Raw genomic sequence first — 27579 nt, 5'->3', positions numbered from 1 at the left:
TTCTTATCACACACAGCTGGATATACATTAATTATATAGATTTCAAAATATCCAGTAGATTTTTGTGAAGTCATATTCAAATTCCACATTTCAGCAAGATCTTACAAAATATGAGAACAGGGAGTCAACTAACACTTTCCCAAAGAAAACATATAAATGGCCAATAGGTACATGAAAAGGTGTTCAACATCACTAACCATGAGGGAAATATAAATCAAAACCACAAGGAGATATTACCTCACACCTTTTAAAATAACTATTATCAAAAAAGAGGAGAGGTGTCATCAGGGAAATACAAATCAAAACCACACTCAGATATCACCTCACGCCAGTCAGAGTGGCCAAAACGAACAAATCAGGAGACTATAGATGCTGGAGAGGATGTGGAGAAACGGGAACCCTCTTGCACTGTTGGTGGGAATGCAAACTGGCGCAGCCACTCTGGAAAACAGTGTGGAGGTTCCTCAAAAAATTAAAAATAGACCTACCCTATGACCCAGCAGTAGCACTGCTAGGAATTTACCCAAGGGATACAGGAGTACTGATGCATAGGGGCATTTGTACCCCAATGTTTATAGCAGCACTCTCAACGATAGCCAAATTGTGGAAAGAGCCTAAATGTCCATCAACTGATGAATGGATCAAGAAATTGTGGTTTACATACACAATGGAGTACTATGTGGCAATGAGAAAGAATGAAATATGGCCCTTTGTAGCAACGTGGATGGAACTGGAGAGTGTGATGCTAAGTGAAATAAGCCATACACAGAAAGACAGATACCATATGCTTTCACTCTTATGTGGATCCTGAGAAACTTAACAGAAACCCATGGGGGAGGGGAAGGGAAAAAAAAAAGAGGTTAGAGTGGGAGAGAGCCAAAGCATAAGAGACTCTTAAAAACTGAGAACAAACTGAGGGTTGTTGGGGGGTGGGAGGGAGGGGAGGGTAGGTGATGGGCATTGAAGAGGGCATCTTTTGGGATGAGCACTGGGTGTTGTATGGAAACCAATTTGACAATAAATTTCATATATTAAAATATATATATATAAAGAGAGGTGAAGCAGTGGCAAGGATGTGGAAAAAGGGGAATCTTTGCACACTGTTGATGGAAATGTGCCTTGTTATATAGCCATTATGGAAAACCGTATGGGAGTCCTCTAAAAAATTAAAAACAGACCTACCATATGGTCCAGCAACCTTATTTCTGGATATATATCTAAAGGAAATGAAATCAGCATCTCAGAGATATTTGCACACCCACATTCAATTGCAGCATTATTCACAATATCAAAGATCTGGAGCAACCTGTCTGTCGATGGATGAATAAAGAAAATGTGGTATATACTTACAATGGAATAGTCATAAAAAAGAAATCCTGTCATTTGTGACAACATGGATGAAACGGGAGGACATTATGCTCAGTAAAATAAGCCAGACACTGTAAGGCAAGTATTTTTTTTTTTTATTTCAATTGTATGTGGAATCCAAAAAAGTCAAATCCATGGAACCTGAGAGTAGAATGGTGGTTGCCACCAGAGGGAGATGGGGGAAATGGGGAGATGTTGGATCTTAAGTGTTCTCACCACACACACATACACACACACAAAATGGTAAGTATGTGAGGGGATAGATGTGTTAATTAACTCAATTGTGGTAATCATTTCACATTGTATATTAAATCATCACATTGTACACCTACAAAAATCACATTTTATAAACTAAGAATATACAATTTTTATTTTCCAATCATACGTAATAAGACTAGAAAATAATATGGAATGTGTGATATAAAGGCACCCACCTGTATGTCAGTGTCAAAGCCAATTTCACGAAGTACATTCACAATGATCAGGCAGTTGTGCAGATACTGTTCAGAACTTTTTGGTTGTGTATACATATTTATAAGATGTGACTCAATCTTGAAAAGACAACAATCAAATCTTTAGTAATAGAATAAAAATTACTGCTTTTTAACTGTTCTCTTTAGTTTAGCAAAGAATCATTTTTTTTTTAATTTTTAAAAGATTTTTAAGATTTTTGAGAGAGAGAGAGACAGAGTGCAAGTGGGGGAGGAGGAGAGGGAGAGACAGAGACAGAGACAGAGACAGAATCTGAAACAGACTCCAGGCTCTGAGCTATCAGCCCAGAGCCCGATGTAGGGCTTTAACCCATGGACTGTGTTATCATGACTTGAGCTGAAGTCGGATGCTTAAATGACTGAGCCACCTAGGTGCCCCTAGCAAAGAATCGTTTAAATATTAACATCTGGAAATAGATTATCACAATCAAAATAACAGAATAAACAAAAATAGAATACTAGCCATTCATATTCAGGTGTGACTTTTTAAATGTTTAAAAAACATTTAAAAGAATCAGCTTATAGACAATACTTTGAATTTTAATTACTAAGTTCTTTCAAATAATAAATACCATTCTGCATAAAAATGACTCTTACCAAAAATGGACAATAGGCTCCCAATTGTGTTGCAAAAACAAGGCCATCTAAAAGGTCCTGGTCAAAATTTACTATCCATCTCTCAGAGGGAATAACTCCTGTCACAAAAAAGAGAGTAAATATAACATTAGTTATGCTTTTCTAGAAAGATAACTTATGGTACTGTCTAAATGTATTCTGATCTTATCACTGTATAATGCAGAATATATTTAAAATTGACAGACATTACAGAAAAGAAATGCTTTCAAAATCATTCACACTATGGAGATATTTAGTGGACAGTTCAAACATAAAGGAAAAGAGAACATGTGCCTGGCTTTATTTCTCTGGTTTTCAAGGAATCACAGTCCTTGAGAGATTTTCTTCCAAAGTGACACACAAAAGAAGAGGGAAATAATCTGGAATTTTCTATTCCTTCAAAAGGAAAATGGACTGATGAAAAAAAGAAAAATGGGAAAAGTGGGGGAAAAAAGCATAAGTGCTATCTTATTAAAATTTGAGCAACAGTAAGAAAAATTGCCTTTGCTTGAAAAAGAAAAAAATACTATTTTGCAAATAAAGGCAAAATATAAAACTCAGAAGCTTAATACATGAAATATATCTGTAGGGTTTTATAAGCAACTGAAAACTGGTTTCTTCATTTTTATTTTGTTGTTTTTTATTTTTTAGATATGGAGAAAGAGCTAGCAGGGGAGAGGGGCAGAGGAAGAGAGACAGAGAGAGAGAATCTTAAGCAGGCTCCACATTCAGCATGGAGACCAACGTGGGGCTCAACCCCATGACGCTGGGATCATAACTTGAGCTGAAATCAAGATGCTCAACTGACTGTGCCACTCAGGCACCCCTGGTCCCTTTATTTCTAATTGAAGAACTCTGAAGAATATATTACCATGCAGCAATGGAAGAACATTCCAGTATTTCAACATTAGTCATTCTCTTGAGTACCCTAGCATTCAAATGTTTGATCAATGATCATCAACATGGGGAAGGCGACTCAGAAGGCATGAGGTTTCCTGTAACTCTAAAGTTTAGGTGCCAGTTTCCCTAACTGTTGAAGAAATTAATCCAGATTTGGTAGTATGCGGAAAGGGTTGGAGATTTATGGCTTAAAGAAACCAGAATTTATCTATAAAAGTTAATAGAAGATGGAGGGGTAATGAAAGGAATGGGTCAGTTACAGAGATGACTGCTACACTGAGACTAAAACCAAAGTGAAAATATCTAGATATGTGGTAAATATCTTAAAGATTGTCCTATATTAGGGAGGAAAAAACGGTGACATAAACACCAGAAAGTTTTGCTATGTTGAATGAGACATTGCCTTTTTTCTAAAAAGTTTCCAAAAGGTACTGGACAAACTAGACATTAAAACAAAGAATGTAACAAGAGACAAATAAGGATACTATATAAGAATAAGGGAAGCAATAAAAAAATAAAACAATTGTAAATATTTATGCACCCAACACAAAAGCACCCAAATACATAAAACAGTTTAATAATAAACATAAAGGAATGGATCAATAATACAATAATAGTAAGGGACTTTAGTACCCCACTTATATCAATGAACACATCATTGTGTTACATAGGTTACAAGAGTAGCTCAATATTTGCAAATCAATCAATATGATACATCACATCAATAAGATGAAGGATAAGAACCGTATGATCATTTCAATAAATGCAGAAAAAGCATTTGACAAAGAACAATATCCATTCATGATAAAACCCTTAACAAAACAGGTTTAGAGGAAACATACCTCAACATAATAGAGGCCATCTTTGAAAAACGCACTGCTAACATGATCCTTAAAAGGGAAACACTGAGAAGTTTTCCTCTATGGATGAGAACAAGACAGCTATATCCACTCTCACTACTTCTCTTTTTTAAAAAATGTTTATTTATTTATTTTTGAGGGGAGCACACATGTAGGGGAGGGGCAGAGAGAGAAGGAGAGAGAATCCCAAGCAGGCTCCACACTGTCAGCACAGGGCCTGACACAGGGCTAATTTCAAAAACCATGAGATCAGGACCTGAGATGAAATGAAGAGTTGGATGCTTAACCGAATGAGCCACCCAAGAGCCCCACTCTAACTACTTCTATCCCATAGTACTGTAAGTCCTAGCCACAGCAATCAGACAACAAAAACAAATAAAAAGCATCCACATCAGTAAGGAAGATGTTAAACTTTCACTATTTGCAGATGATATGATACTATATAGAGAAAACCCAAAAGACTCCATGAAAAAAACAGCTAGAATTGATAAATGAATTCAGTTAAGTTGCAGGACATAAAATCAATCTATATAAATATGTTGCATTTCTATACACCAATAATGAAGCAGCAGAAAGAGAAATTAAGGAATCAGCCTTATTTACAAGTACACAAAAACCAGTAAGATACCTATGAAGAAGTCTATCCAAAGAGGTGAAAGGCCTATACTATAAAATAGTGATGAAAGATATTGAAGATGACACTAGGAAATGGAAAGACATTCCATGCTCAAGGATTGGAAGTAAAAATATTATTAAGATGTCTATACTATCCAAAGTAATCTACACATTTAAATCAACCCTAATGAACATACCAACAGCATTGATCACAGCACTAGAAAAAACAATCCTAAAATTTGTATGGAACGACAAAAGACCCCAAACAGCCAAAGCAACCTTGTAAAAGAATAGCACATCTAGAGGCATCACAATTCCGGACTTCAAGTTATATTACAAAGCAGTAATGATCAAAACAGTATGGTACGAGCACACACACAAAAAAGATACATATATCAAAAGAACAAAATAGGAAATCCAGAAATAAACCTACAACTGTGTGGTCAAGTAATCTTTGACCAAGCAGCAAAGAACATCTAATGAGAAAAGGATAGTTTCTTCAACAAATGGTGCTGGGAAAACTGGACAGCAGCATGGAAAAGAAAGAAACTGGACTACTTTCTTATACCATACACAAAAATAAATTCAAAATGGATGAAAGACTTTAATGTGAGACCTGAAACCATAAAAACCCTAGAAGAGAACACAGGCAGTAACCTCTTTGACACTGGCCGTAGCAACTTTTTCCTAGATATGTCTCCTGAGGCAAGGGAAACAAAAGCAAAAACAAACTTGGGACTGCATCAAAATAAAAAACTTTCTGCACAGCAAAGGAAAGAATAAACAAAACTAAAAGGCAGCCTACAGAATGGGAGAAAATATGTGCAAATGATAATTGGAAAGGATTAGTATCTAAAATATATAAAGAACATATACAACTCAACACCCAAAAACTAATTCAGTTAAAAATGGGCAGAAGACATAATAGATATTTCTCAAAAGAAGACATACAGATGGCCAAAAGACACATGAAAAGATGTTCATCATCACTTACCATGAGGGAAATACAATCAAAATTACAATGAGGTATCACCTTACACCTGTTAGAATGGCTAAAATCACACAACACAAGAAACAGTAGGTGTTGGCGATCGTGTGGAAAAAAAAGAACCCTTGTGCATTATTGGTGGGAACACAAACTGGGGCAGCCACTGTAGAAAACAACATGGAGGTCCCTCAAAAAGTTAAAAATCGGACTACCCTATCATCCAGTAATGGCACTACTGAGTATTTACCCAAAGAATACAAAAACAATAATTCAAAGTGATGCATGCACCCCTACATTTATAGCAGCTTTATTTGCAATAGCCAACATATGGAAGCAGTCCAAGTGTCCACCAACTGATGAATGTATAAAGAAGATGTGATATATAGAATATTACTCAGCCTAAAAAAAAGAATGAAATCTTGCCATTTGCAACAATGTGGATGGAGTTAGTGAGTATTATGCTGAGCAAAATGGGTCAGAGAGGATTGGTTGCCATGTAATTTCATTCATGTGTAGAATGTGAAAAACAAAACAAATGAGCAAAGAGAAAAGAGAGAGAGAGAGAGAGAGAGAAACCAAGAGACAGACTCTTGATTACAGAGAACAAATTGGTGGTTGCTGGGGGAGTGAGGGTGGGGAGGTAGGTTGAGTAGTTGATGGGGATTAAGGAGTGCACTTGTCTTGATGAGCACCAGGTGATGTACTTAGTTGTTGAATCACTATGTTGTACGTCTGAAGCTAGTATAGCACTGTATATTAACTAATTGGGATTAAAATTAAGAACTTGAAAAGAAAACAAAAGCAACAAACAAGTATTCCAAATGGCTTAATTCTTAAAGGTCTGAGATGATGTCTTATCTGAAATCAAGGGGAAACACTGGCAGTCTTCACAAATACCCTCAAATTCCTTGACTCTCACTTTCTGTGAAGAAGAAACTATGGTAAGATATGTTCATGATATGTATATTAACTTCACAAAACAAGATTGCTTTACATCTGGAACTGGAAGACAGATTTCCCGGGAGCAACAGATGTCCTAGATACTTCACAAAAACAGTGCCTGGTATGTTTTCATCTGAGATGCTACAACATTAAACAGTTGATCAATTGGAGTTCTATAGCATATTATTGCAAAATCAGTCTATCAAACAAAGATCACTAGAAATTTTCAACTAGTACATAGCAAACAACATTTTCTGTTATATATTTCAAAGTATTTTTTCCTGATAAAAACCTATAAATAACTGTGTATCTGATATAAGATGTGAGGCAAGGTAATGAGTTTAAAATGCTCATTTCTGGTTGACTGAATATTTATAACCTAAATGTGCTTCTCTTAAATGTATATGGACCACCTATGGCTTTTAATAAAAGCAAAGGGTCTCATTTTTTAAAAATTGGAAGCAATTCTAACTTTAATCTGAAAAAGACAATTTACTAGGCTTTCAAGTTGATAGTGAATCAGTCATGAAGTATTTGATATGGACCATGTCCTCTAAATATCCCAATGTCATCTTGTATCAATATTAGAGAAGAGACAGAAATTCCTCTAAAGGGATTTAACATCTTGTTAAGGATAGATCACACCCATAACAGGAAAACAACTCATGAAAAATCTCCTAACTAGAAGCCAATAAATAGATTACAATATAGCAAAAACTGTTACACTGTTACTTCCAACTCCACCAACTGCAATCAGCACCAAAGGACTCATTATGACCTTCCTCTTTTCCTTATTTCTTTTTTTTTTTAATTTTTAAAGTTAATTTATTTATTTCCAGAGAGACAGAGACAGCACGAGTGGGGGAGGCACAGAGAGAGAGGGAGAGAGAGAATCCTAAGCAGGCTCCATGCTGCCAGCACAGAGCCCAACACAGGGCTCGAACCCATGAAGCAGCAAGATCATGACCTGAGCCAAAACCAGGAGTTGGACGCTTAACCCAATGAGCCACCCAGGCGGCCCCCCTTCCTTATTCCTAACTTCACTCTTCAAGAGTGAAAAACCTGGCTTTTGTTACCGACAACATATTTACTTATTTGTTCAACTCTAGTATAAATATAATTTTGGAATTGCAAACCCGTACTCCTGCAAGAAAGCAGAGTATCATGTGCATGTACAGATCTTTTTGTCTTTAGTTCTAGAGTATGCAGTTGTGACATTGCTTTCAAAAGACAATTTAGTCAGCACCTTTCTTCTCCATTATAGTCAACGAGGTTGTCAAACATTTGTAATGCAGCTAGATTCATTTGACACAGTCTGCATTCAATCCTGGATTACTTCTATGTCGTGGCTGATTAAAAAAACAAAAAAAAAACTACATGCACTAACATTCATTCTTAGTAGTGTACACTTCTAGGATTTTGAGGGATGTGTTGTCACGTATTTACCACATTTCCATACAGAAAAGTTTCATCCCCAAAATTCTCAAGTACATTTTAGGGTCAACTTATTGATACCTACTAAAAAAAGTGAGGTAGGATTTTCACTAGGGTTACATTGAATCTATAGATCAATTTGGCAAAGCCAACAAAAATTATCTTAATATTGTGTCTTCCAGTTCTATGTGCATGGTATATTTCTCTATTTATTTAGTCCTTTTACTTTCCTCACTATTTTTTAACGTTCAGTATATATATTCTGCATATATTTCACTGAATTCATACTTAAGTGTTTTATTACACACACAGAGAGAGAGAGAGATACAGTTTTTATTTAAATTCTAGCTAGTTAACATATAATGTAATACTGTTTTCAGGAGTTGAATTTAGCGATTTATCATTTACATATAACACCCAGTGCTTATATTTTTTTATTGCAAATTCCAACTGTTTGCGGCCACTATATAGAAACAATTTATTTTTATATACTGATTATATATCCATCCTACAACCATGGCAAACTGTACTGATTCTAGGAGATTTCTTATAGATTCTTTGGGATTTTCTACTTGACTGTCATATTGAATTTCAGCCCCTTTCCCAGGGGTAGAGGTGGTTTGCTGTTGGTAGTGTTGTTATTATTATTTTTCATTTCTTTTTTCAGCTCCAGTGAGATTTCACCATGGGTGCATGTGTGGTCCTTCTGCCCATAGATTACTGTTTTTGTTCTATAGGGAACAGAGGCATTGGGTGAATTGCATGCCCTTCCCCCAGGTCTATGCCAAGAGGAATACATTCTCCAGACTCACTCCATAGTCAATTCCCTGAGCAACCAGTGAGGTTTGTGGAGTAAAACCCTGCAAGAAGATGCAGACTCTCCCTAATGCTGGGGCCCCTAGGGACTTCATGCTCTCTCAGGACTGTACTCTTGGTATCTACCAATTCACCAACCATCCTACCTCATCTCTTATCAGTGCCTAGCTGTCTCTACTACAAGTAGACAATTGTTATCATGCCATTTCTTCCTGTAAACACCTCCTCCTTGAACTTTAGGCTACTTTGTTGCCCTACAACCTTAGCTTCCTAAGGGAGCTTAAAACATTTGGGAATTTGGTATTTGTATGTTTTTGGCTGATGTTATGTATATGTTTTTGCTGTTATTTTAAGGATGGAACGAAAGTCTTCCCAGTCTTCTACCTCCCTGAGTAGAAAAACAGTGGCACCTATTTTTCTTCAACCCATTACTACTTCGGAACTGCTTTGTTATTACTTCTTAAGCAGCACTTGGCATGCATTTTTGCTGTTCAAACATGGCTGTCTGTGTGAACAGGATGGCAATAATCCTCCGGAACAGTGTTGAAAAGAAGTAAGAACCACACTTTCTTAATCTGATCCCACACCTGTAGCCTGTCATTCATACACAAGGCTGCTACCACGCCCGTACCACAGCTTACCACAGGTTGAGGTATATCAAGGATTTCTCGGCTTTTTTAGTTTGCTGTTAATTCTGTTGATCTAGGCTATTCTCTCTACTATAATCCAAGATTTTGCTACTCAAAGTGTGCTATGTGAATCAGCAGCAACTTCATGAAATGGAACCTTGTCACAAACGCAGAATTTCAGGCCCCACACAAAAACTCCTAAAACATAAAAAGTTTAGCAAAAACTCCAAGTGAGTTATATTCATATTACCACCTGAGAAGTGTTGGTCTAGGGTTGTTTTTTAGAGAGAGAAGGAGCAAGCTCATCTAGTCCTCCTTTATCAGGAAAGAGAAAATTCAGAAATTTTCTTTTTTAACAGGCAAAGACGTTATTTAAGACTACTGTACAGGGGGAGAGATATGGAACTCCAAAAAGGACTGGAGGGTTTTTTTTAATGTTTATTTTATTTTTGAGAGAGAGACCAAAAGCAGGGGAGGGGCAGACAGTGAGGGAGACACAGGATCTGAAGCAGGCTCCACACTGAGCTGCAAGCCCGACGTGGGACTCAAACTCACAAACCATGAGATCATGACTTGAGCCAAAGTCGGACATCACAACCGACTGAGCCACCCAGGCATCCTCGGAAATTTTTTTAAATTGTAACTCGGAAGTTATATTTCTCCCTGTTTTTATATCATATTACTTCAGATATTCAGAAATACTAAAATAATTCTAAATAGTGTTATGAATTAGAGATATGACTGTTAAAAATAAAACTGAATCATTTCATGCATTAAAGGTATAAATACACATACTATTTTTATAAACATGATTATTTAAATTATATTTTAGATGATTAAAATAATACAGTTTTATAACAGCTTTATTGATATGTAACTCATATAACATAAATTTCACCCAATTCAAATGTCCTATTCATTAATGTTTAATATATTTACAGAGCTGTATGATCACCACCACTATTTAATTTTAGAACATTTTTATCAATACATAAGGAAATCCCATACCTATTAGCTGTCATTCCCCCTTTCCCTCTTCTCTCTTCCACTGGAAAAACAAAAAACAAAAAACAAAAAACTGACCTATTTTCAGTCACCATGGATTTGCCTGTTCTAAACATATAGATATGGAATCAAAATATGTGCCCTTTTGTGCTATGGCTTTAAAGAAGCCATAATAACTTACCATAATGCCTTTGAGGTTCATCCATGCTATAGCATGTATCAATGTTTCATTTCTGTTTTTTAATATTTTTTAACATTTATTTATTTTTGAGACAGAGAGAGTGCCAGCGAGGGAGAGGCAGAGAGGAGGGAGACACAGGCTCCAGACTCTGAGCTATTAGCACAGAGCCTGAACACGGGGCTCAAACCCATGAACCATGAGATCATGACCTGAGCCGAAGTTGGATGCTCAACCGACTGAGCCACCCAGGTGCCCCTGTTTGATTTCTTTTTATAGCTGAGTAACATTCCATTATATATATACCACATTTTGTTTATCTATTCATCAGTTTATGGGCATTTGCTTTGCTTCCACTTTTTGGATATCATGAATAATGCTGCTATTAATATTTATATAGGAATTTTTGTGTGAATATATATTTTTTCAATAATTCTGAGTATAAACCAATGAGTGGAAATGCTGAATCAATCTATTTTTTAACACTTTAAGAAATGTTAAACTGTTGAACATTAAACTGTTTTCCATAGCAGTTTGTACCATTTATAATCTTTATAGCAGCATATAAGGTTCCAATTTCTATAAATCTTTCCCAGTACTTGTTATAGTGTTTCTTTCCTTTAAAAAAAAAAAATTAGTCATCTAAGTTGGTGTCAAGTGCTATTTCATTGGGGTTTTGTTTTGCATTTCCCTAATGACTAATGCTATTGAGTGTCTTTTCATGTGCTCGTTGGCCATCTGAGTATCTCCTTTTTTTTTCTTTTTAATTGGGTTATTCTTTTATTGTTCAGTTGTATTTTTATATATTCTTGGTATAAGTCTCCTGCTGGATATATGATTCCATTGTTGCTGTATCCTTTGAAATGGTCTCTTTTATTTTTCTTTATATTCTATTAATGTGGAGTATCACATTGATTGGAATGTATATATTAAACCGATCTTGCACCTGGGATGAATCTCACCTAGTAATTTTGTTTAATCCTTTTAAAATGCTGTTGGATTCTATTTGCTAGTATTTTTGAGGAGTTTTGTGCTTACATTTATAACAGATAACAGTGCATTTTTAATTACTTTAAAACACTTTAGAAATACAATATAATATGTACTTTAATGCAAAAATCATTTTGCTTCTGAATTATGAAGATATGTGAATGCTAAATAATTATAAGATCAACCACATGAGATTAAGGTAATGTATAAAATATTTGGTAGAACTTCCATATTAAGTGCATCATTAAACTAGAAAGAAAATAAAGAATCTCATGTAATAAGCTGATAATTACCATGGACAAAGACTGATTTAAAAAAACAAGAAGTATACTGGGGCATCTAGATGGCTCAGTCAGTTAAACTTCTGACTTCCGCTCAAGTCATGATCTCATGGTTAATGAGTTCAAGCCCCGCATCAGGCTCTCTGCTGTCAGCACAGATCCCTCTTCAGACCCTCTGTGTCTGTCTCTGTCCCTCCCCTGCACTGTCTCTCTTTCTCTCTCAAAAACAAACTTAAAAAAAATAGAAGTATAATAAATCAATATTGAAAATAAAAAAGAATCACAGCAGTTCCATATGAGAGAACAAATACAATAAACTATGAATAATATTATGCTAATATTCTTGCAATTTAGATGAAATTCATTAATTTCATGTGCTACATAATCTTAATGGAGAGTAGAAAATAAAAATTATCCTATAACAATTAAGGAATTGGTTTAATCATTTAAAATCATCTCACAAAAGAAATAACAGGTCCAGATAGTTTTACCAGTAAATTCTATAAAATTTAAGAAACAAGCAATTCCAATTTTCTAGAAACTCTTTTGAAGTCTACAAGGAGGGAATAGGTTACAATTGTTGATATTTGCATAAAATTAAAACAAAAAACTAAAAAGTACTATAAAATAATTACAAATCTTCACTCATGTAAACTAAAGCAAAAATTTTAAACACAATAAAACCTTGGTTTGCAAGCATAATTCATTTGAGAAACTTGCTTGTAATCTAAAGCACTTGTATATCAAAGTGAATTTCCAGAACCATTGGCTCACTTGTTACTGTGTGACGTTCAGCCTCACATACTACTTGTATTGCAAGACACTGCTCATTTATCAAGTTAAAATTTATGAGAAATGTTTGCTCGTCTTGCAAAACACTCGCAGAACAAGTTACACAATCCAAGGTTTTACTGTATTAGTAAACTAATCTAGCAAGGTATTAAAAACAGATTAGCTACTGTAACAAAATTGAATTTGTGCCAGCAATGCAGGTTAATTTGCATTTAAAAATCAATTTAACATACTATTGTAAGATAGGTAGGTAGATAGATAGATAGATAGATAGATATACAGTTGACCAATGAACAATATGGGGTTTGGGGCACTAAACCCTGTGCATTGAAAATCTGTATATAACTTTTGACTCCTTCAAAACATAACTACCAATAGCCTAGTATTGACCAGAAGCTTTACTGAAAAAATAAACAGTCGATTCACCCATATTTTGTATATGTATTATATATTGTATTCTTACGATAAAGTAAGCTAGTAAAAAGAAAATGTGATTAAGAAAATCATAAGGAAGAGAAAATACACTTACAGTACTGCATTTATCAAAAAAAGAATCCACATAGAAGTGGACTTGCACAGTTCAAAACCATTTGTTCAAGGGTCAACTGTATATAATATATACAATTAAATAGAATACAATTAAATAGTATTCTTTATAAAAATTCCCAGAAAACTGAAAGGATATAAATTCCAGAACATAATCTACAGAGTAATTGTAGAGTGAATACCATAATTAATGATGAAATGTTGAATGTATTCTGCCTAAGTATGAAAAAGATCAGGTACAATACAAAATCATCCAAGTTAATGAAAGGTTAGAAAAAGTCTCTTCATTCTACACTTTTCTTTAAAAACAAAACAAAACAACTCATATCTCGCAGTATCTTGTAAATAAAGATTAATTTCTACGATTTTCTTTAAAAAAAAAAAAAGAAAAAAGCCTCTTCATGACTCAGTTTCAACCAATAACTTTAACTTCAAAAAGAATACAAGAAATACCTCACATGCCAAATTTACAAAAGAAATGTTTTTGAGCAGGTTTCATCCTCTTGTACACGCCACCCATTTTGTGAATATAAAAAAGCTTAGAGCCAAACAAAGCAAGTCACTTATAGGGTAGGAGTTATCAGCCTGATCTCCAATTTTCCAAGCTATTTTCTAGACATAACACAATGGAATACTGTCCCTACAGCACAGAGAAAAATAAAGAATAACACTCATATTTTATTCCCAGTCAAGATGTCAGTCACGTATTTAAAAAAAGAAGATATTTACCCTTAAAAAGAGTTTTTTTTAGAAAAACAAAATAATTAAGAAATCCAGCCATCCAATATTTCAGTTGAAAAATAAATAAAATTGGAGAATTCAGGTAAAATGACACATAACAGAACACTGACAGAATCGAATATAAGTGTTATAAATAGTGACAATATAGGCATAATGAACAAAATGATGACACTCAGGCAGAAAGGCGAGAGGAAATGAGAGTAAGAATGATCCTACCTGTAATAGCAATGATTTTCGATGCTATGTAAAATCACAATGCATAACAACAAAACCAAAAAATCCTCAGAATTCAGAATGTTATTCATATGTTTCATCTTTTAAATTTGAGACATACTTTAGGAAATAGTATTTCTCTTGGTCAATGAATATTTATGTTACAGGGTACCTCTGCACTATTTCATCTTATTTCCTATTTCTAGATTTGCACACAGTGGAGTTTTTAACCTTCACTGTGCATCAGAACCCCTAAAAAGCTTTTAAAAGCTGCACATGTACAGACAATACCCCAAAGATTCAGTTTCAGTTGTCCTGGCGTGGGGCACCCATTTATTTATTTGTTTGTTTGTTTGTTTGTTTGCCCAGGTGATTACAAAATGGCATCCAGATTTGAAAAACCACTGTTGTGAATGAAAAAGGAAATGAGACATCTCTCTGGACATCAAGAAAGAATCTGCAAGCATTGCACAGATCTCAGCTAAATAAGAGTTAACATTTTGAACCAGCGGCATCACACAGTGGTACTTAGCATGAGCCTTGGAGGTCAAACTGCTTGGATTCAAATCCCACATTTTCCTAGGGAAATAAATTAACCTCTCTGCTTCAGTTTTCCTGTTAATAGTAATAACAGCTATCTGATCATGTGGCTTGTTTTGACGATTAAATAAACCATTATATGTAAAAATTTTAGTCCTTTAATTGTCATACTACCAAATACTGTGAAAACGAGGAAAGGGAACTTCATTTAATATTGAGTTGGGGAAGCTTTGAAGAGGGAATCAATATATGTACCACACCACTTGCTGCAGCCTGCATAACCAGCAGAAAAAGGAAGCATTTTATCTCCTGCTTTTAAGAAAAAGAAGGAAGGTGCCTCTCTGCCCCAGCAATAATGCGCTTTCGCCTGTAACCAAGGGAAACTTCCACAACCTCAAACTCTTTTTCTTCTCCAATGAATTTCTGTTCAAAACAACCCTCCCCAATTTCCTCCTCAACCTAGTAAAAGTTGACCTTCCCTTTGTCTCTTCATATTTGCCTACAGTTTGCCACAGTTGGCTTGTCCAGAATTGTCATTCCTCTCCTATTCCCAAACAAATTCATCTGATCCATAACATCATCGGCTATTTTGTTTTTAAGATTGACAATACCAAACATCCCCCTCTCCTGGCTAATATGAGTGATCAGTGCTTCTCTACCAATTACAAGAATTAGCCTCACTATAGTCTTATTCCCTCTAGATAAAATTTATTAAGTTACTCATAGAATTACCACTGCCCCTTATAGCATACAGTCAAGGTGAATCCCTGTTTCCTTGAACCTGTCCCCAATTTACCTAGCCAGTGCACAAATCCCATAATGTCTTCCACGGTATCCTTTATTATGAGATTCCCCATGACTTTCCATAATGTGTGGTCTCTCTCATTGCAATGAGCATTGAAAGGAATTTGTTCAGTTGTGGATGACTTCCTAGTGGTGTCTGGCTAGAAAGCATTGACTGACTAGGTATGAAAATGAAAGACAGAGACAGAATGTTGTCTGGTTGTTGGTGAATTTTTACATCCTCCATTTTCCAGGACACGTGGCTATTGCCTGGGTTTGCCCTGATTTATTGAACCACACTGATAATCCATTGGAAATGGTTTAACTTTCTATTGTCACATTTGTTTGACTGGTTGGCATTTCTCTGAATTTATTGTTGAGCTTCACACTAATCATGACTTCTACACACCGACTGATAGTCACATTCCCAAATAAAACATTCTAGATGTAGCATTAAAATACCAGATTATACCATTTCTATTATCTATGTGCATTTCAAGCTTGCAACATTGATGATAAATATTTACTGCTAAACATTAAAGGTCTAATTTGGAACTTGTTAAAAAATATAAAGTTCTTTGTAAATAAAAACTATTTTCTGGTTTAATGAAGTTGAACATTAGACACATTTGAAACAACCAATGCATAAAGATTTAAGACCTCAACACTACATTAGGTGTAAGAATAGATAGCATTAAAAGGCCAGTATAATTTGCCAAATGTGTATTGAATATTGTTTACTTTAACAAACTATTCCATGATAAATGAAATCAGGGGCACCTTTAGACTACATAAAATAAAAGATAAATGTTGCCAGCATATTTATAACTCTTTTCTACTAAAAATAATAATAAAAAGAAAACAGTATTTTCCATTCATAAGAACTACAACTGTTACTTCACGAAAAAAATGTTGAGATAAGCATCAGTTAAATAATAGATACTATTTTGTAGAACAAAGCTCCTTTGAACAGACAGTTCAAAATGTTCCAGTCTCAGGATTTGGTTAAAAGTACGGTCAAATGAAAGTACTTAGTCCTCTCAGAAATTAAACTTTATGTTACAAAACTGGTCTGTTGCTGTTCTCAAAATCACCAGGTGATTACAGGATGATAAAATTTCCATTAGCAATCAAATGTAGCAATTGAAGAAAAGGGTCCAAAAGAGTAACAAAGAGGATACTTTATCACAGGCATGATCTACTGAAGAAGAAGCTGTCACTAAGGTGTGAACAAAGGGTTCATCACTGAAAAACATTAACTATTGTGTTAAAGATAAAAGGCTTAAGCACATACAATACAAACAGCTAGTAGGAACAGGAGGATAAGTCTATAAGGGCAAATGTAACATCTGGCAAGCCCTAAAAAGGTCCCCTATTGACATGAGACAGGTGTTCACTTATTACACAGAAAATGCTTTTTGACGTTCACAACTCTTAGAACAAATTACACATATTAAGAATTTTCAAACAGGTGCCTGGGTGGCTCAGTTGGTTAAGCTTTCAACTTCGGATCAGGCCATGATCTCATAGTTAGTGGGTTCGAGCCCCATGTCAGGCTCTGTACTGACAGCTCAGAGCCTGGAGCCTGCTTCGGATTCTGTGTCTCCCCCTCTCTCTGCCCCTCCCCTACTCATGCTCGCTCTCTCTCTCTCTCTCTCTCTCTCTCAAAAATAAATAAACATTTTTTCAAAAAAGAATTTTCAAACATAAGATGGGTAACTTTATTCTTATTTTTGTTTTTGTTCACTTTTTAACAATGTCTCCCAGCAACTATACATCGTTAGGAAAGGAGACTCCCAAACTTTGGCTGCCTGGCACCATGTACTCTTGAATAAATTCATAGAAAGTGCAGGGTTAAGAAATCTCAGTCTCCCCTCAGTGCTAAATTCGGGTGTGCTGATCAAAAGCATATGACTTCAGCACACTTCACTCCATGGACTTGCTGTGGCCACCAGATCAAACACCCATTTTATCATAGCAGTCATCACCTTGGCCAACTCCCGTGACTCTCCAAGGCCAACAGAATGAAGTCCTAATACATTGCACTGATACTCAAAGCCCTGGTTGGCCAGGCCTTTGAACAAACTGACTGCACCTTTACTACTCCATACTCTGCTTGACAGAGGAAGACTCCCTCACTTGTCACACCCTTCCTAGTTCCTACATCATTACAAAGAAATTCTCATGAGAAATGTATGTCAGACCTGACCTGACTGAGGTGGAGGTGTTGATAAAGACCTCAGCAGATATGTAATAAGGAAGCCACCTGTCATGTTGACAACACTGTTAAACCCTCAAGAGTTTCTGGGAAAGCCACAAACAACTAGAAAATTCATGTGCTCCCCCATCAGGCTGATCAAGGGCACAATGCCCATAAGGATGACTCTGCAGGCTGCCAACTAATCAGTTTACCCAAAAAATTTATAGGCAAGGTCCACTGTCTATTGTCTGCAATGTTTTCTCCCTCACTATTGAAAGATAATTTCACAGGGTACAGAATTTTTGGTTAGTATCTTTTATTCCATTTCAACACTTTAAATACTCTACTCTCTCCCAGAGTGCATGATTTCTGAGAAGTTGGATGTAATTCTTACCTTAGCTCCTCTATAGGTAAGATGTTTTCTTATTTTCCTCTGGATTCTTTCAAGATTCTTTATGTTTTATTTTCTGCAATTGGAATATAATACTCCTAGGTATTAAGTTCTTTTGTTTGTTTTTGTTTTTTGATATTTATCCTGCTTGGTATTCCCCAAACTTCCTGGATCTGTAGTTTGAGGTCTGACATTAATTTGGAGGAAATTTTCAGCCATTACTTCTTCAGAGGAATTGTTGTTTAAAGGAGGGGTACTTCAGAAATATAACTGGTGAGGGTCACCTGGGTGGCTCAGTCGGTTGAGCGACCAACTTCAGCTCAGGTCATGATCTCACGGTTTGTGAGTTTGAGCCTCGCGTCAGGCTCCTTGCTGACAGCTCAGAGCCTGCAGCCTGCTTCTGATTCTGTGTCTCCCTCTCTCTCTGCCCCCCCCCCCCCCAACTCATGCTCTGTCTCTCTCTGTCTCAGAAATAAACATTAAAAAGATTTTTTTAAAGAAATATAACTGGTGAAAAAAATACCATTCTGCGAACAATTTAAAAGCACTAATGAAACCGCTTTTTGTGATACTATAGCCTAATTGCTTCATAGGTTAGTATGCATCAGAATCACATGGAGATGGGGCACAAGGGTGGCTCAGTCAATTAAACATCCAACTATTGATTTGGGCTCAGGTCAGGATCTCACAGTTGGTAAGTTTGACCCCCGTATCCGGCTCTCTGCTGTCAGCACACAGTCCACTTTGGATTCTCTGCCCCCCTTCTCTCTATGTCCCTCCCCTGCTTGCTGTCTCTCTCTCTCTCTCTCTCTCTCTCTCTCTCTCTCTCTCTCTCTCTCTCCAAAAGAAATAAACATTAAAAAAAAGAAGAATCACATGGAGGGCTTAATAAAACAAAGATTGCAGGGCCTCACCCTCAAGAGTTTCTCAATCAAAAGGTATGGGGTGCAGCCCTATCCTTTTACCCTCCACAACACCACCGCACCAAGTTGTGAGCATGGTCAGATTTTACCAGCAGAGCGATGATCTGTAGAATAAGTATCAATGTTGACGGATATAATTCTGGGGAATGGAGTAGGACTTTTTCTCAGTCTGAGTTAACCAAAGTGAAATCTTTCACAGAGCTTCTCCTCGTGCACTTCCACAGTTACTAAGCACACGGACCTGTAGTGAGGTACATATTAACATGGAAAGTGCCTCCTCCTACCCCAACCATTCAACCTGACTCCTGCAATATGTACCAGAAGGTACAAACTGGTAAGCTAATATATACTCAATTATCTGGAATAGAGTAGAAAAATGTATGAAACCTGAATGTGTCTCTTTATTCACGCATTTCTGCATTCATTTATTTCCTCAAACAGTGTTTGGTATCTGTTATCTTCCAGGCACTGTTCTAAGCTCTGAGACACCAGTGAACAACAAAACAGAGAAAAGTGTTTCTGTTAAGAAACTTACATTCTACTAGAGGAAACAGACTCTCGATTTTATATATATAATTTGGAAAAAAAGCTATTGAGAAAAACAGAGGAAGAAAGAGAAGGATGGAAGGACATGCTATTTTAGGGAGGGTATTGCGATATCTTACAGATAAAGTGATATGTGAGCAGGGACTTGAATGAAGTGAGAAACAGAATCATGAAGATATCTAGAAAAATAATGCTCCAAGCAGAAGGAAGTAGAAGGGAACACAAAAAAAGGCTTTGTAAAGCCATAAAACTCAGAGTTTAAAAAACAAAACAAAAAAACAAGAAAGAGGCCAGTGCCTGTAATGTATTGTTCTAAAAAAATGCAGCAAACTCTTTGCAATTAACTTGCATAGACAGTTTTGTTGGTAAAAACAGAATCATAAAAAATTTCCAACAAATGAATATACTAATTTCTAACATACGTACATATTTTATACTACTCTGGTTAAAGTGTTACTCCTTAGTAACCTAATTATTTGTACTTTGTTTTTTGAACAAAGGCCAGATACAGTTTTATAAGATATGAATCTTATTCAATTGTTTTGATATTATCAGCATGTCAATTAGAAGTTACTAAAATATTCTATGTTTACTGTTGCCTAATACCAATGTATCACTATATCTATTTTAATCTTGATGTCACTATGTTTGCTAAAGTAATGCCTTCAAGTTAAGAGCAACTGTAATGCAAAGCCTCATTTTAAATCACACTCTTAAATCTTCTTGCTTCTAAAGCTTAAACTCTGAGAGTTCAGCATAAAAAATAAATGATTAAAACACAACCCATCCTGAACTCAATAGGTTTGTTTGTACTTGGAAGGGGGGAGCTGAATTTTAGCCATAGAAACAACCAACATGCACTCTGTCTTCCATGTCACTACAATCGATGCTTATGATAAAGGAAAAAAATACACTATACTAGCAAATTGGAACTTTGAAAGGAAAAAAAGAAAACCTGAAGTCTCTTATGATGCAAGTTTATAGAGCCTCACTCCATAAGGACAGAACCAGGGAGTGGCCACCCAAACAGTGGAGCAGGTCTCTGTATGAACACCCATTAACTAGTCTTAGTACTTGGACCTAATATGACCAACCTCCCCCTAGATTCATGAAGCATTATTGCACTTAGTGATTTCCAACATGACTATCACAGTGACATGGAAGACATTTTCTAATCAAATTCCACTTGATATTAACTAAGTACATAAAAGATTTGATCAGTGTCACCTAAATTTATAGAGCTGAAAATGCCAGCAATGATGTTAAGGCTATCTTTCAGTTGTAGAACATCTCTATGAAATTTTTATCATTTCTTCTTCAAAATAAATTAAAGAAGCATCTTTTATTATTTCCATTTCACATGTAAGGAAACTGAACTTGAAGGTATGAAGAAATCCTTTTTGCAGAAAAGAGTCAGGTCTCGAATCCATGGATTCTGAGTCCAGTTCTATGTTGTTATACTACAATTAGTAATAATTTATTTAAAGAAAAAAATTGCTCACCATTGGGACAGTTCTTCCATATAATATGTCGGGCATTCTCATAATTTGTGTTCATCCAATTAAGCAGAATCCTTTCAGAACTCGAATATATGTTGCTGGATACAAAACAAGGATTGACCTTTGGTGAATTTTGCACATGAATGGGGGGCAGATTACTGCTGCAGTGTGGTACAACCCGGGATAGTACCAGAACCTGAAATTGGGAAAAAGACAACTTTTTCTAGACCTGAATGGCAAAATTAAAAATTAATATTTGAAGAGTAAATAAAGGAAGGCATCAGTATTTTCTGGTTGATTACATCCATTCAAGAGTAAAAGAAGGCATCGGAAAAGCCCTACAATAAAGATGCAAGTCACAGCAATGCGATAACAACTCACAACTCGCCTGTCCAAATTTCACCTTTGTTTGAAATCCTCAAGGAGGTGGGCCAGCAAGCACAATGCATATATAAATATCCTGAGCTACAATCTGTGAAGTCTCAAAGTCTGCAAGGTAACTGTCTCTCCCTTAATTTATAAAAACCTGTTTGTGCATTTTAAGTCCAAGCCTATTATTTTATAGAAAAATGTTGTAAGTGGGATATCTAATTTCCCAGGCCACAAGAAATAACAATAGGAAAAGAACTACTGTAAGCAGGCACATTGATAACAGTGATGAAAAGCAAGAGAGAATAGTCAGATGACAAGAGATTAAAGACAAACTATTAAAAGGCAAAAAATAATCTAAGTGTCTGAGCACCAGGTAGAGGAGAAATTGCCCGTATAGAATCCTGTGGTAACCTCTGTACTAGATACTGAGGCAATACAAATGTTTCAAACACAAACTGCATTCTAGTTTAAAGGTAAGAAGGTGTATATCCATTCCTTCATTCAATTCTTATGTACTGAGTGCATGACACAAAGCCACTTACTGTGCTTGGAAATAGGGACATGACAACGAAGCAATGCAATCTCTAGTTAAAGTGCATTTAGAAAGATATTTAATCCAAAATGACTGAATTTCAAAATATTTAAGAAGGTAAAGTGTAAAAGGTAGAAAAACAATTTAAAACATGCTACATGAGGCATCTGGGTGGATCAGTCCGTTAGGTGTCCAACTCTAGATTTCAGATCAGTTCATGATCTCATGGTTTGTGAGTTTGAGCCCTGCATCAGGCTCTGCGCTAATAGCATGGAACCTGCATGGGACTCTCTCTTTCTCTCTCTCTGCCCCCGACCTGCTCAAGCTCTCTTCTTCTCTCTCAAAATAAATAAATAAACTTAAAAAAAATGTTACCAAAGTTAATTCCTTTTCCAAAGTTTCCAAGAACAAGGTAATATTACACCTGCATTTGTCAGTGTTTCTGTGTGGCCTAAAATTCAAGCTGTTATTCCACCAGGAAATGCCCTTATATTATTCAACCATGTTTAAAGACAATAATATTTTAAAAGTAATGATTAAGGGCACCTGGGTGGCTCAGTTGGTTAAGTGACTGGCTCTTGGTTTCTGCTCAGGTCATGATCTCACGACTCGTGAGATCGAGCCCTGTGTTGGGCTCTGCACTGACAGCACAGAGCCTGCTCTGGATTCTCTCTCTCCCTCTTTCTCTGCCCCTCTCCAATTCACTCTCCATCTCCAAACAATTAAATAAAATAAATAAACATTTTTTTAAAGTAATGATTGGTTTCATAATGAATAAATGGAATAGCAATGAAAAAATGTGATGTATTTCCCCATGAAAAAATTGAACAGCATGTAGATGACATGAGGTGAAATTTTAATTTCATTAGTCTGCTACAATTTCACAGAATGTTCTCAACTGTGTATAAATTATTCTAGTAAACCTTAACTAAAAATGTATCCCAAAAAGGCACAATTTAGGAATTTGCAAAAGTCAGATAAAGTTTAATTTTTAGAAGCTTACCTTTCCCTTGGTCATACTGTTTAAATGCAAGAATATAATAAACATTGCTCAAACATACCACAAATGTTTCTCACCCTAACAAAATTTCTTGCAGTCATTTAGGTCTAAATACTATCAAGATCACAAATTTGTTGTAAAGAGAATGCAATTTAATTCCATAGACTAAGAACTAGAAAAACAATAATAAATTTTTAAAAAGGAATAGAGAAAGAAAAACATTTTAATTGTTTTTTTTTGAGGGGGGGGAGAGAGAGGGGGAGAGAGAGGGGGAGAGAGAGGGGGAGGGGGAGGGAGAGAGAGAGAGAGAGAGAGAGAGCATGTGAGCAGAAGAGGGGCAGAGAGAGAAGGGGGCAGAGGGTTCAAAGCAAGCTCTGTGCTGACAGCAGAGAACCAGCTGCAGGGCTTGAACTCATGAACCATGAGACCCTGACTTGAAGTGAGGTCGGATGCTTGACCAACCGAGCCACCCAGGTGCTCCAGAAAAGAAAATTTTAAAAGAAGCATTCAAGCTTGTTCATCCACAGCCCCTACTAAGGAGGCCCACCTGGAAGTGATCTGGGGGTGAAGACACAAGCTTCAGTTAAGACAGGAGGTAGAGAGAAAGCTCAAAGAGGAGACAAGCTACAAGGCAGTTTGCTGGTGGTGGAAGGCACAGCAACAATCTGACCTGGGCTCCTAGGCACTGCATAAATCATCCACAGAGATCGCTGCCAGGGATTCCAGGAAAACTGAGATGCACCTGTTTCTGATTTAAAGATAAGGCCCTGGGGCGGCTGGGTGGCTCAGTTGGTTAAGCACCCGACTTCGGCTCAGGTCATGATCTCACAGTCCGTGAGTTCGAGCCCTGCATCAGGCTCTGTGCTGACAGCTCAGAGCCTGGAGCCTGCTTCGGATTCTATGTCTCTTTCTCTCTCTGCCCCTCTTCCACTTATCCTCTGTCTCTCTCTGTCTCTCAAAAGTAAATAAATGTAAAAAAAAAAAAAAAATTAAACATAAAGCCCTGCAGGCCCAGAGATCTGTTTCCCTTGTCTTCTCACCCCTATTACCCATAGTGGCTCCTGGCTCCTTAATCATCTCTCACCAGATCTCCTTCCCTTTCAGCCTAAATGCTAGTTTTTCTCAGAAGATCCCTCATCACTACTTCAAAGAGCAAAGGGCTGACATATTAAATGAGAACAGTGCAGTATCCTACCACGTGTCCCAAAGTTCTTGCATCTGCACTCACTTTTCTTCCTTCTCTACAGCAACAATGGATGAGCTATCCCTTATCTTGCACTAGATACCAAACCTACTTATCTTCTTCTGGAGATTCCTGCATCAGTTGCCTTTTTTAGCTTTTGGATCTTTAATTTATCTCTCCTCAGCAGTTCCTTTTCAGCAATATCAAAACATGCTCACTTACACTCAGCTCTCTAAAAGCTCCCAAACTTGGATTCCCCTGATTCTTCTGTCTGTTCCCTCTACCAGTTATAAATCATGAAGGCGTTTTCTACCCTTATGCTCTCCACTTTCATTCCTTTTGTTCATCAAACCAAAGTCCACCTAATAACCTTCCCCCAACACATTACTATTCCCACACCCTGAAAGTGCCTTTGTTGTCCAATACAACAGGGAATTTTTTTTAACGTTCATTCATTTTTGCGAGACACAGAGACAGAGCATGAGTGAGGGAGGGGCAGAGAGGGAGACACAGAATCTGAAACAGGCTCCAGGCTCTGACCTGTCAGCACAGAGCCCAACGCGGGGCTTCAACTCACAGCCCATGAGATCATGACCTGAGCTGAAGCCGGACGCTTAATCGACTGAGCCACCCAGGTGCCTCTACAACAGGGAATTTTTAACTATTCTCTTAAGCAACCTCTCAATTTCATTTGGTATGAATTTCATCTGATACCACGCCCTCCCTCAAAGGCTTTCTTCCCTCCTTGTTCATCATGTCATAAAGTATTAATGCTATCTTTTTGCAATATTTCAAGCTCATTTGCAGGATTCTCTTCCCTTACCTATTTAAATACTGGGTTTCTTTGATATCAGGTTTCTCATGCCATCTTTTCTTCATATTTTATAGGTGTGTTTCTCCCAATTTTATCTCCCAGAAACCACTAAATATGCATTAAGAAAGATCACTAATTGTTGTAATTAAAAAATAAAGATTCAACATAATATTCAGAACATTATGTTAGTAGTAGTAATGAGAATAAGTGTAGCTTAATATCAATGAGATGAATGATATTGTTACACTCTATCAAGGTATTTACATCTACCTAGATGATGGATGTATTGAGCTCTATATCACTTTATATATTCAGTAATTTCTTTTCTTACTCTCTATTTCCACTAAATGAGAAAATCCTACCTCATAATTACAGGTTCATAGAATAGGTGCTCATTTTGATTGTTTTGGACAGTCAGGCCCAACATGAAGCCTGAAATTATAGAGATTATTTTTTTATTGAAATCTACTTCATCTACTTTCAAATAACAAGCAAATGCCAAGCTGGTTGATGAACATACCACACTCAAAAGCCAAAGGTAAAGAAACTCAGGCAATAGCATTAAATAGTATTCTACTCTTCAATGGCATTCATCTTTGGGAAAAGTTTCTTCAGCTTCCACTACCAGGAGCTCCATAACCTATACAGTGTCTTTGTGCAAATTAGAAAATGACACACGCTCTAAGAAACTGTCGTCCTGATGGTACCCTTATTTAAAGTAAAAATACCCCCTTCGTTTGTTGAGACACAGAGTAGAATAGTGTCCATAGCCTTCATGAGCAGCACATAGGCTGGTTTTAGCTCCCAATCATCAACTCAAGCTGTGTAGAAACTACACAATCATATTCAGTCTATCTGTCTATTCAACAGTTCAATACATTTTTTTCTCCAATAAATCTTGGAAAAAAGCCAAACTTTAGATGCTTTAGTGATTTCTCCCATATTAAAAATCATGATATTCAAATCCTATAGGTATATGTCCAAAACATGGATAGGATTACCTGGTGGATCATTTGAGCTAGCCACTTAAAATAATGAAAATGACAATACGGAAAAACATCAGTGCTATGAAGATATTATTTTTAATCTCATTCCTGTTGGAAAAATGCACGTGGGGGGCACCTGGGTGGCTCAGCTGGTTAAGCGTCCAACTTTGGCCTAGGTCATGATCTCACCATTCCTGAGTTTGAGCCCCACATCAGGCTCTGTGCTAACAACTCAGAGCCTGAAGCCTGTTTCAGATTCTGTCTCTCTCTCTCTCTCTGCCCCTCCCCTACTCACGCTCTCTCTCTCAAAAATAAGTAAACATTAAGAATTTTTTTAAAAATTAAAAAAAAAAGAAAAATGCATGTGAGAGTGACCTCCCCTTCATAACTAGCACATCTCAAAATTGGAGAGAAACACCTTGAATTGACAGAGATCGCGAAGCAATTAGGTAACTCAGTAGCCTAACAGTATTTATATTTTTTTCTATTTCCTTTAACAAATGACTTTGTAACTGAAGCATATTTTTAATCACCTACATTTCCCTATGAATAAGGGTTCATTTGCAACACCCTTTCTTGTGACCAATGGCTAAATGTCTATCAATATCTACCACCAACAGATTTCCTCCAGGTTACGTTACAAATTAATCTTACATTAATGACAAAGAATCACTCCTCCAAGAGCATGGGCTTTCCTTGGTAAAGAGAACAAAACGTTATCATTTACTTCTTTCACATGTATTTATCACACACCTGCAAATGTGTTCGTATGCTCCCTTATATCCAAATAAAACATGCAATATTTGCTACCACATATGAGAATAACAGTTTCCACACTATATGCCACTGACATTAAGGGACATCCCGCAAAGCCATTTAAGAAAAGAACTTCACCAATTTTACTCTTCCCAATCACATTTAACTGAAGCTCATTTTCAGTTTTCCTCACAAATATGATCCCTTGTGCTATCTTTGCTTGTCTTCTACAGAGGCATGCAATTCTAAATAATGCCTCAGTAGAACTGGGGTCCTGCCTACCTTTAGCAATACTAGCAATACTCCAACTTTATAACAGAAGTTTTGAATTGGGGAAAATGTGTTTAATTAACGGGAAAGATTACTGCTGTCTGTTTAAAAATATCAAAATATTTTACAGAGTTGTGCCACTATTAAAAAAAAAACCCTTATGATAGGACACTGGGAACAAATGAATAAACTGTTTACCTAAATTTATTATTCAGATATTTATTATTAATCACCTTTTTGTTTTCCAGATTCTTCGGTAAAAATAGCACATGCACTTCTTTCAGCATATACAGATGTATCCTTTATATCTACATGAGAGCCCTATTTATATATTTACATTTAAAACAGCATTCTGAATTTGAGTGTTTGTGTTATTGTTT

The 27579-nt window shown here is 36.3% G+C and overlaps 1 protein-coding gene across 1 annotated transcript in view; it reads right to left on the bottom strand.

Moving 5' to 3' along the window:
- The window catches only part of CFAP47 (cilia and flagella associated protein 47), a 543896-nt gene that overhangs the window by 301443 nt on the left and 214874 nt on the right, over positions 1–27579 (bottom strand). Inside the window, exons 33-35 of the mRNA XM_042974584.1 lie at positions 21290–21482; positions 2457–2554; positions 1803–1919 (exon numbers count right to left, since the gene is read on the bottom strand). Coding sequence (XP_042830518.1) covers positions 1803–1919; positions 2457–2554; positions 21290–21482 — 408 coding nt within the window. The remainder of the gene's footprint in view (positions 1–1802; positions 1920–2456; positions 2555–21289; positions 21483–27579) is intronic.

Source organism: Panthera tigris, chromosome X (assembly GCF_018350195.1).
Source record: "Panthera tigris isolate Pti1 chromosome X, P.tigris_Pti1_mat1.1, whole genome shotgun sequence".
Lineage (NCBI taxonomy): Eukaryota > Metazoa > Chordata > Mammalia > Carnivora > Felidae > Panthera > Panthera tigris.
Note: the sequence above shows the minus strand (reverse complement) of the source record. Positions and strands in the feature narration are given on the sequence as shown.